This window comes from Sebastes fasciatus, chromosome 2, assembly GCF_043250625.1.
Source record: "Sebastes fasciatus isolate fSebFas1 chromosome 2, fSebFas1.pri, whole genome shotgun sequence".
Lineage (NCBI taxonomy): Eukaryota > Metazoa > Chordata > Actinopteri > Perciformes > Sebastidae > Sebastes > Sebastes fasciatus.
In genome coordinates, this window is record NC_133796.1 from 30,969,662 (window position 1) to 30,981,693 (window position 12,032).

Genomic DNA, 12,032 nt, shown 5'->3' on the forward strand with positions numbered 1-12,032 from the left:
TTCTCTACTTTGTATTTGCTTTGGACATGAGGTTGATGTTTTTTGGCTATGAATGGCCACTCTATGGACTCTTAATGCTGATGTTGATCTGTATAATTTAAAATACGAAGATTGTATTAGATTTATGTGGATTTATGTGTGTATTTGTCCTCTCCTTCCTTTGCTGCCCTCTCCACACCACCACCCCAGTCTTTGATTAACAATCAGATTATAATCTCAACTCTGTCTCGTGTGTCTGGTCATGGTCTGACGCTGTGACGTCAGCGCGTACAGAGAGTGTAGCATCGAGGTCGTGCGTGCCCTTCACATCCGTCCACATCCTCCTAGGCTCTGCTCCCAAGCACAGCTCAACGATGGCACTGCTCAAGTCCAACAAGGTGATCTACTGTCTGGGGAACATCTCCCCGTCCCTGGGAGTCCTGTCCACCCGCAACAGGTAAACTACAACAACACAAGGGACATCACGTAGAGACAGTTACGTTAGATACAGTTGTCCTGGTGATATACTGGCGTGCTAACTGGACGTGCTAACTAACCGTTATTTGAAATGTAACGTCAACGGCTCTGTCAGCCGTTAGATATATACTGAAGCTTCACTGCTGTGTGGTTGCTGTAGCAACACTAGCTATCTATCTACAGGGGTCAAATGACTCCTACAGGCCCAATGTGCTGTCTGAGGTTAGCTCACAGGTAGCTAGGTAACAGTTACAGACTCCACTCAGGGGTTTCATGACAAACACAGTTAGTTTGGTTCGTTACAATAAGTTGTTTATAATAATATGTCATATAGGATGGCTGCTATTTTGCTTTGTTTTGTTTTCAAAGGCAACTTTATAGATGATTTACACGATCGCAATTTCTTCAGCTGTCAAATCCCTCGCACGGTTTGAGCTAAGCGACTTGTCGTAGTTGGAGAAGTCGTGCGATCTGATTGGCTGTCCTGTTCCGCCTTTGATCGCTGATTGGCTGTCCTGTTCCGCCTGTGGTCGCTGATTGGCTAATGTCCTGGGTTGAACCCGAGATAGCCACGGATGTCCTTTCAGACTCTTCTTGGAGGGCAAACTCGTGTAGATGTGATGCTGCACCTTTATATGCAAGGAAAGGCAAGGCAGCTTGATTTGTATAGCACATTTCAGCAACAGGGCAATTCACAGTGCTTTACATAAACATTCAAGAACATTGCAACAAAGTGCAAAAGAACACTAACGCATAATTAAAACAGTTATAAAAACATTAAAGATTAGAAAATAAAAACAAGCTAAAAAATAAAAGCTAGGATAGAAGCTAAAATAGAGTATAACACACCAGAGTGAAAGCTCTAGTGCAGTATAAGATCATTATCTGGTTTAATAAAAGGCAGCAGCAAACAGGAACGTTTTAAGCTTTGATTTAAAAGAACATCAAGACATAATTAAAACAGTTATAAAAACATAAAAACATTAAATATTAGAAATTAAAAACAAGCTAAAAATAAAAGCTAGGATAGAAGCTAAAATAGTGAATATAGCACACCAGAGTGAAAGCTCTAGTGCAGTATAAGATCATTATCTGGTTTAATAAAAGGCATTAGCAAACAGGAAAGTTGGAGTTGGTCCTGCAGGTTTCTGGGAGCTTGTTCCAAATATTTGGTGCATAAAAACTGAACGCTGCTTCTGCATGTTTAGTTCTGACTCTGGGGACACTAAGCAGACCTGATGCATACAATATTTCACATGTAGCTTTTGTAAATGTGGACAGTTTCATCGGGCGTGTTGTGCGTGTCTTTGTTCAGCCTCTGCTTCTGTGTAACTGGGTTTCGTTTTACTAGCTGGTGCTATCATATTTCTGTCTGTGTGGGTGTGTTTCAGGGTTTCTTGTCTCACCCTGTCGTGACACGATCAAGCACATTGGTCTGGTTTCAAAGAATAAATAAATGACAGTAGGGTTTTTCCCACACCACCACCTGTACCTAGACGTTTTTATTAAGGCGGTCAATCCATTAAAATATTGAATTGCGATTAATCGCATGATTGTCCATAATTAATCACCCATTTTTTATCTGTTCAAAATGTACCTTAAAGGGAGATTCGTCAAGTATTTCATACTCTTCTCAACATGGGAGTGGGCAATTATGCTGCTTTATGCAAATGTATGTATTATTATTATTGTAAATCAATTAACAACTATGACAAATATTGTCCAGAAACCCTCCCAGGTACTGCATTTACCATAAAAATATTCTCAAATCATAACATTACAAACTGCAGCCCAACAGGCAACAACAGCTGTCAGTGTGTCAGTGTGCTGACTTGACTATGACTTGCCCCAAACTGCATGTGATTATCATAAAGTGGGCATGTCTGTAAAGGGGAGACTCGTGGGTACCCATAGAACCCATTTTCATTCACATATCTTGAGGTCAGAGGTCAAGGACCCTTTGAAAATGGCCATGCCAGTTTTTCCTCACCAAAATTTAGCATAGGTTTGGAGTGTTATTTAGCCTCCTTCGCAACAAGTTAGTATGACATGGATGATACCAATGGATTCCTTAGGTTTTCTCTGTTTCATATGATGCCGTATCTTCATCTCTAGATCTAAAACTGAGCATGCTACAACCTGAAATCGTAGGTTTCGTTAAAGAAGTTAGTGATGTTAAAATTAATTTGTGTTAATTTGTTATTATCTCGTTAATTTTGACAGCCCTAGTTTTTATGTTATGTTAGACGTATCAAGAGCAGTTGGTGGGGAAGGAACACCCTTTTAAGCTCAGCAGTCCTGCCCTGTAGCTTGCCAAAAAGGCCTTTGGTCTATTGATCACTGATAACTTGTCAGTCACTGTGATGTTTATACAAATGCTGAAGTTCAGCTGTTCAGAGGGTCTGTGTGCATGTGCATACACTGCAGCCAGAATGACACTTAAACCCAGATGCCCTTTACAGTATGATTCTCAGTTGTGCAATTTAGTTGTGTAGAAAATAAAACCACATGGTAAAATAGTTGCAACCTTTGACATTATCATTTTGTTGCCTTATTTATGTTCTCACATATACCTTTATTTATTTATGTATTTACTTACTTACTGACTGACTGACTGACTGACTGATTGACTTACTGACTGAATTACTGAATTACTGACTAACTGACTTACTTACCAACCCGGAATCCCAATTAGTTACTATTAAGGTAGAAACTACTCTTCCTGGGGTCCATATAAGAACACTACATCACAATGTAAAATCAAACATGTAATTAAAATCCAAAGCAAAAAAGGGAACAAATGAAAAAACAAGCAAACCACAAGAAACAACAAATCAACAACAATAACATACAGTCTTTGTTAAATGTACTCACAGTTTGCTGCTTACTATATTTCACTGTACTTGTGCAATGAAAATAAGGAAATCTTACTAATCTAAAACTTCCAAAGTAAAAAGCATAGTTCTGATAACAGCATTTACTATAGAAGTTAAACTTTAAACGTAAACAACAGCACCACAAACTACAAAATACAATGATGGTATTATAAGTATAAGCATTATAAGCTTCACCCAGGTGGTTGTCACTCAGGGCATTATTGCATTACATTGTAAAGTGTTGCTTCGATTGTGTTGTGTACTGCCTTTAGTATCAGCTTCAGGATCTAACAGCCCTTTGTATTTAGGCCTAAGTTAACAGTTTCAAGGCTGGACTCAGCACATACCTTTTTTGTTCTCCAGCCAGTTCACTCTATTTGATTTTCATGCAATAAACTTGTTTGTCAGTCAGCTGTAGTCACTGTTTAATAAACAAGTGTGATCTTTTTTTAGATATATTGGTAAGGGTTTGGAGACTCTTGCCCTTTGCAAAGTGTTCAGTCCTAAATTTAGCTGTAAAGTTTAGAGGCTTCACAAAGTAGAGGAAACCTGAGACAATATGTGAGCAGCAGAGCAGTGAAGGTCACAACAACCCTCATGTATCAAGCAAATGTGTGACAGAATGTATTTAATTAATTCATCTAAAGTACAGAAGGTTACAGTGATAAGATATCTATTCTATTAGTAGCAATCCTTTATGACATCGTAGCCAAATATCCAACAGCAAAGCAGTCAACAATACACTGATTTTATAGGCCTTCAACACACAATTGGTATCTAGTAATAAACTAGGGCTGCAACTAACGATTATTTTCATTGTCTTTTAATCTGTTGATTATTTTCTCGATTAATTGATTAGTTGTGTGGTCTATAAAATGTCAGAAAATTGTGAAAAATGTCAATCACTGTTTTCCAAAGCCCAAGATGACATCCTCAAATGTCTTGTTTTGTCCATAACTCAAAGATATTCAGTTTACTGTCATAGAGGAGTAAAGAAACCAGAAAGTATTCACATTTAAGAAGCTGGAATCAGAATGTTGCCTTATTTTCTTAAAAAATTACTCAATCCGATTTATCGATTATGAAAATAGTTGGCGATTAATTTAATAGTTGACAACTACTTGATTAGTCGTTGCAGCTCTATAATCCACCAGAGTTCAGTTAGATAGGTAGATTACTTTTTACTGCCATTTGCAGTTGAATTGAATACTGTGAACTAGCTTGTAATGAAGGCTTTGAGCTGTATTTACTAAACTTGTACGGCTTTTGTTTTTCAGTAGTTACATTGCATGCTATAAAAAAGTAGAAAGGTTTGCAGAGATAATCACTGCATTCATATTTGCTTTGTTGCCGTGTTAAAACCATTGACACATCTTCAGTAGATTTCACGTGAGGCAATTTTATTTTTCAATACAGAACGCACATCATGTACAGATGACTCAGCTTGTTTTTTCCTACTTCCCACACAGAGAGAGACACTTCCTGAAACATCGGTGTTGGTGATGTTCCTTATTCTAAATTCCAATTTAGATTAGAGTGGTTACTTTCTAGCTTGATGTGTGTAAGCAAACTTTCATGCATTTTATTAGAGTATGTTGTGCATAACAAGCCTAAAGTGGATCTAATACATTTACACAGCTTGTGCCACTGTCATGTGCATGATGAGCTGTAGACGGTCAGTCTGAGGTCAAGATGTCAGAGGTCGTGACCTTTTTACATTTGATGTGCAGCCTACATTTGCTGTCTTTAATGCTGGTTTACTTACTCCTCTGCCTTTATTCTCTTTTGTCATTTGCAAAATTATAGTCTGTGATTTGGTTTAGTCATAAAAAAAAATAATTCATTATGTAAGTTAATGATTAATCCGTCAGGAGTATTTTGGTGCACAAATGAATAAAACTTAATAGGTTGAAAATGCTAAGAAATGAATTAGCTGTCGGCCAGATGAATAAAGTTTTAAAAAAGGATTGCAAATATTGCCAAAAGCACACGGAAAGGTTACTTCAATTGTAAATAGAATTAGCATGCTTGTTCATAGTACCATTTTCTTGAATGATATTTATATTTTCTAAATACAGTGTGCCTTATTGGGTGTTTATTATGGTGAACAAGGGAGTTTGTGTGTGTTTTTTGGATCCGTATTAGCTGTTTCTCTAGTTTTTTGGACTCTGGACCCTCTGAATGGATTACAGTATGTTTGTTTTATGAAATCCCACTGAGCATGTGTCGTTCATTTGTTTCTACGTCAGTGTGGTATCCTCGGGTCACATGTGGAGTTAATCTCGAGCATTAGGTCCACCGCGTGTTACAGGAGTGAGGCTAATACGGCCATTACAGTAGGGTAACTGACCGGTGTCACATAAGACTGTGAAAACTTAAGATGCAGCTCATATTATGACCTTGTACGGATGCATTAGTGTTTCTGCCTATGAAGGGGAGTAGCTGTTTTTCAGTGCAGTGCGCAAATATGAACTCCTCAGTGTTTGCCATCGCATCCACAATCACTATAAATCTGATTTGATGTTTCATTGCAGCTCATGGTGGGGTGGAGTGCAGATGGGTCCCCCCGATCCCATCCTGGGGGTGTCCGAGGCCTTCAAGAAGGACACCAGCCCCAAGAAGATGAACCTGGGAGTGGGAGCCTACAGGGATGACCAGGGCAAGCCCTTTGTGCTCAGCTGTGTCCGCAAGGTATAACTGTCACCAATCTCTCCGGTGTATCCATTAATGCTACGCATCACTTCTGAACATTGTGACTTTCAGTGTGTTTTGGTGTGTTAATAATTAGGAGAATTTCTGCTTCATCCCCATGAGGAAACGCGTATGCATTTGATTTGTGTCTTAACAAAATTGGAACTAAATCATAGATGTTTTATGTACGAAGCAGAGTATACCAGTCAGTCAAGGAAATGACAGCAGTTGTGTTTTATACCTTTTTAATTCCTAGGCAGAGGCTCTTATTTCAGCCAAACAGATGGATAAGGAGTACCTTGCCATCGGTGGTTTGGGGGAGTTTTCCAAGGCCTGCGCCCAACTTGCTCTCGGTGCTGATAGTGAAGTCTTGAAGAGCGGCAGGGTAAGTTGGAGTGTTAAGTACTCCAAACTAAATAAAGTTCAAATTGGTTCCGATAGTCCAAATCAGCGCAACAGGTCTCTTCTCCCAACAGAACATCACCGTCCAGACCATCTCAGGAACTGGATCTCTGCGCATCGGAGCCAACTTTTTGGTGAGGTCCTCTTGCATCGCTCACTTATCACATAAACAAACATTTATGTCAGGCTGGTTATCTCACCAGAACTTTCCTTTTGTCACAGTCTCGATTCCATGGAGGACCACGTGACGTGTACCTTCCCAAACCCTCCTGGGGAAACCACACACCCATCTTCAGAGACGCTGGCATGACGCTCAAAGCATATAAATACTACGACCCGTCCACCTGCGGCTTTGACTTCAAAGGAGCTCTCGATGACATCTCTGTAAGACTTTAATGTTGGACTAGCCAGGACGGGGTGATAGGATATGTGTGAAGAAACATTTTCAAACATTATTTTCCAATAATCAGCCCCTTAGGGTTGTCTGACAGCATGAAGGGAATAAGTGAATAAGTCCAGTTTTTCATCTTTTCTTCCTCTGAAATCATAAAAAACACAATCAGAGTATTTTTGTCATGTTTTCTGTAGAATTGTGGTTAGTTTTCAGTTAAATTAGGAATTGAAGTGTTGATATTCAGATTGGGCCGTGAGGGTTTTCAACAGCGCCACAAAGCCCGTGCTGTATTTTTTCAATTGTGTATTTTTACTTCTGTATTTATGTAACAGCCACCAGAAACCACTTATGTTCTGTTTTTTTCCTCATTTTGATGGCTAGGAATCTCAGAGTTAATTAGATTTGGGTTAGAGTCAGTAATGTAATCAGTCAAATGTCTGGCAGCCGGTGCTGCAGTGAAAACATTGAAAACCAAGAGTCTGTACTCTACATATTGTAAGTTGACTAACCAAAACCTTTTTTTATGTTACAGAAAATCCCAGAGCAGAGCGTGATCATGTTGCATGCTTGCGCCCACAACCCCACCGGTGTGGACCCCAAGCCTGAGCAGTGGAAGGAGATTTCTGACCTTGTGAAGGTGAGTACAGATCATATCAGTAAAACTCTGTGAAATGTTTGCAGTGACATTTTATGAATGTGCACATTTTCTTTTATATCCCCAAATCAGGAGGCCTTTGATAGTTCAAAAGCCACAATTGATAAGCACTGTACTTTGGTGAGCTGTTATCATTTGAATTATCATTAACTGGTTGTCTCTGTGTCCTCCCCTTTTCTTCTTCACCTTATAGAAAAAGAACCTGCTTGTGTTCTTCGACATGGCCTATCAGGGCTTTGCCAGTGGAGACATTGATCGTGACGCCTGGGCTGTGCGCTACTTCATTGAGCAGGGCCACAACATCCTGCTGTCCCAGTCCTTTGCCAAGAACATGGGGCTCTATGGTCAGTCACAAACCAGTACAAGCTCTTAAATAAATAATAGTAAAGATGATCTGCAGGTAACGGTACAGAAATGAGATAAAACCGGCTATTAGTGAAATGTATTTATGTAAAAAGTAGAAATGTCACTGGTAAGTTAAACTGGACAGGGTCTGCTCATATTCTGCTCAACTGCAGAATCTTTTGAAATTAGAATTGATCTTAAAATGATCAGAAGTAATGTATACTGTGTCACCGTGTTACATGTCTGAATGTGACTGTCAGAGAATGAAAAATCTACATAGTGACTGATAAGGAGAACTGTAGCTTGTGTTTTACCACCACCTAGTGGTTAAAAAGTAGTTAGTGAACATGAATTATTGACTTTCGATGCACTGAATATAATTGCACTTCAATGTGAGGCAGATTAGTTAATTTCCACATGCCCTAAAGCAGTCATCTAGTGCACTGGTTCCCAAGGTTGCGAGGCCTTCTTGATTTTAAGTGGTGTAAGACAACTTTGGCCTATATCTCAGCATTTCATTCCTTTCTGTGAATTCTGCAAATTAAATTGTTATTTTTAAAGATTGGATTATTATTTGAGATATAAACAGGATAATGGCGCAAGAAAATACTGAATTTGTCAGCCTAATAAGTATGAATGATTGTAAAAAAAAAATCAAAGTTCCTAAAAGTAACGGGAAAACTCATCTCTGATGCAATATTCACAAAATTCATCCAAACCGCTTGTTTTACACAAACTTCCTGCAGTTATTGCGTTCACTATTTGAGTTAATTGTACTGTTTATCAGTTGTTCTGCAACTGTTATTGTTATGCTTTGAAAATGATATGAAATATCCATAATATATATCACTTAGTCAGAGGTTGTCTGTTTACTCAATGATAGAAAAGGGATCCCTATAAGGAAAAGGTTTGGGAAACACTGATCTAGTGAACAGTCATTAAGGAGTAGGGGTTTGTCTATTACACCTATTACATCCATTATCTACACCTAAAATACAACTTACTGGTGGCAAATGTACAATAGGTTGTTTTTACTATTTGAATATCGAGATGTAGTGAGTCCGTCTTTATGCCCATCATGACGGCTCCTCCTCATTCCTGAACTTGATTGAAGGGGTTAGATCATTAGTTTTAGCAGATTAACACAGTTTTCCTGTTTCACAGAGCTGACTTGGTCAGACTTTAACATTCAACGTGCGTGTTGATATTCACAGGTGAGCGTGTTGGCGGCTTCACTGTGGTGTGTAACGACGCAGAGGAGGCAAAGAGGGTGGAGTCTCAACTTAAGATCCTCATCAGACCCATTTACTCCAACCCACCAATGAACGGCGCCAGAATTGCAGCAACTATTCTCAACACACCAGACCTGCGCTCACTGTGGTACGAGCTTATAGATGCTTATATACGCACATATTACCTGAACCGAATGTGTAGTTTAATATTTGTAAAAACACTACAAGTTCAAGTCTCCATCTTTCATCGTAACTGCTCAAGATATATTCCAAAATGTGTTTCTTGATCTGTCTGACTTTGCTGTCATTCATCCCAGGCTGGAGGAGGTCCATGGTATGGCTAACCGCATCATTAAGATGAGAGAGCAGCTGGCGAATGGTCTGAAAAAGGAGGGCTCCACCCACAACTGGCAACACGTCATCGACCAGATCGGGATGTTCTGCTTCACAGGCCTCAAACCCGATCAGGTACACACACACACACACACACACACACACACACACACACATATATTTTTGCCTTTGATAGTTGACAATAGAGATCAACAGAAAAACACCTTTATCAAATGATGAAATACAACAACAGTTTATTCTCATCAAAATTATATTAAAAGAATAGTTTGACAAATACGCTAATTCGTTTTCTGGCGGAGACTTGGATAAGCAAATTGACACAGTATCGCACGACATAATATCGTGATACTCATGTGTATCGATATTTTCTTACACGCCTAAAAGCTATACAATGACATTCAATGAGAGAACAAAGCTCAGTGGGAATGTTGCTGTTAAATTACTGATTTTGAGTTGCGTGTGTTCATTTATTTTTCCTGCAGGTTGAGCGCCTGACAAAGGAGTTTTCTGTGTACATGACCAAGGATGGCAGAATTTCCATGGCAGGCGTGACCTCTGGGAATGTAGGCTACCTGGCACACGGGATCCATGCGGTCACCAAGTAGAGTGGATCCTGCTGGGAGAGCTACATAATCAAAGCAGCAGTGTTAACGAGGAGCATCATGTGTCACTTATTCTCTGTCTCCTCCATTCCACCTTTTAGAAAAGAGCTCAATGTTTAGTTAGACATTTTCTCAATTGGATTTCATCAAGAGTTCAACTTGGAACAGTTGCTGCTGTCAAACGGTTTAGTTTCTGTTTGTTTAACATTTCACCGAACAGGGTCCCCTGCCAAATTGTAAAAGATATATTTCCCCCGCTAGTGACGGATCATCTTTGCTTATTTATTATGTAGAATCAACTGTTGGCTGTGCATTAGTGTCCTCCTAAATGTGTGCTGTTCATCTGCTGTGAGCCCACTCACTAGGAAACATCCAGGAACTGACATGGGGGGTAATGTTAGACTGTACATTCATTTAATGTACAAGTTGAGATCTCTGTTGCTATGTGAAAGCCTGTAGAAAATGTGAGTCCTTTTTTTTTCTTAATTAAAATGGTAGCACTTTATAAGTTGTAAGGCACTGTTTGAGTTTCAACATTAGGCTGGCATTCTGTTGTTATTTGTCAATCAAGTAATTAATTCACTATCAGGCTCTGTCTGGAAGTTTCCTAACTATCTCCCTTTGTCTTCAATACTTTTCCAGTGGGATGTGTGAATATCTCTTGGTTTCAGTCTAGTTGGTGGCAGGGCAGCAGTCTCTCTCTCAGTCCCTTTTTAACCCCGGATACAAACAAGCACACAAGCCAAACACGGTTCAACTTAAGCGATCAATACTTTGAATGAATTCCACCAAAGCCCCAAATCAAACGCCCCGCCAAGTCTTTGTATTTGATACATGACAAACTTATTGTCTCTCTGTGTGGTTATAAAGATGAATGGGGTACGTGATCATGGTGAACTCTGGACAATTCATGATGAAACATGCACATGCTGCTCATTCGCCCAGACATCATGGTGTATGTGTACTGTGTATGAATCTGTTCCTCATCGAGACGGTGAGACACAATAACGACATTTAGAAATGTGGGGTTTGCCCCCAGCCTACTCATACTTCTGAAACCTCTGGCACTACGCCTCCATGTTTTGCATTCTGTCATAAAATAATGGATCATTGGGCATGTACCTTATTGAACAACAATAAATGGTCATAGAGGAATCATCTCTTCTAATGTGCTTATTTAAAAATGTCTAATGTGATAAGTTTACTTTTGAATTTTTCCTTACATTTTACCCACCTTTCCATGTTTACGTGCCTACGTCTTGCTTATTTAAATTGATGGTTTTACATACATGCTCTATATTTACAGTTATATCGCACTAGGAGATGTAATAATGCTCCTCTTATCTTAAAAACATACTTTAATGATTCACTTTTGTCATTGATAATCTTCATCCTTCTTTTTATCACTGACTAGAGGTGTTTGCAAGAACATATATTGTTCACAGTGCATGGGCCTGCTGCATGGCTGAATTAACTCACTAAGCGTCCTCAGGTCAATACTGAGTTGAAGGACCTTAAGTTTTGACACGGGGCTGAAAGATGAGGCAATAATGCAGAATTGATTTCAAGCCTAATCATTTCAGTTATGCATTGGCAGTGCGCATTCCAAAATTAATTTGCAATCAATCAAGTCGCCGCAATAGGCCTTTTTCACAAAAGATAGTTTGACTTGTCATAGTAGGAAAAGTACAGGTGTTACTGACACTAGATGGCTCTGTTATATTCAAGTGTCCCAGTGAGTGTGACAGTGAGCCAGCATGTACACATCTGTGTGTTTGCTACTGTGACATCTCAAAATGCCAGATGTGAAAAATGCCTCTTTTCTTGATAACAATGAATCTTCTGGGGCCGCTGCGCAGTCGCCCACTTTACCCTGTTGGTAATCTAGCCTTGATCCACTGCACTGATAATATTTAAAGGTTCCATATTAGGCTCATTTTCAGGTTCCTACATGTATTTTGTGTTTCTACTAAAACATGTTTACAGGCTGTTATGTTAAAAAAAAAAACTTGATTTTCTTCATAC

General features: G+C 39.2%; 1 protein-coding gene across 1 annotated transcript; it reads left to right on the forward strand.

The window, feature by feature from the left end:
* The first annotated feature begins 270 nt into the window (after positions 1–270).
* LOC141758011 (aspartate aminotransferase, mitochondrial-like) lies at positions 271–11,162 on the forward strand. The gene is made up of 10 exons (XM_074619025.1): positions 271–436; positions 5,867–6,023; positions 6,280–6,408; positions 6,500–6,559; positions 6,648–6,809; positions 7,352–7,456; positions 7,668–7,818; positions 9,034–9,199; positions 9,369–9,519; positions 9,888–11,162. Exons 1-10 carry the CDS (start codon positions 354–356, stop codon positions 10,008–10,010), a joined length of 1,287 nt encoding a protein of 428 aa, XP_074475126.1. The 5' UTR covers positions 271–353; the 3' UTR covers positions 10,011–11,162.
* Positions 11,163–12,032: the final 870 nt, after the last annotated feature.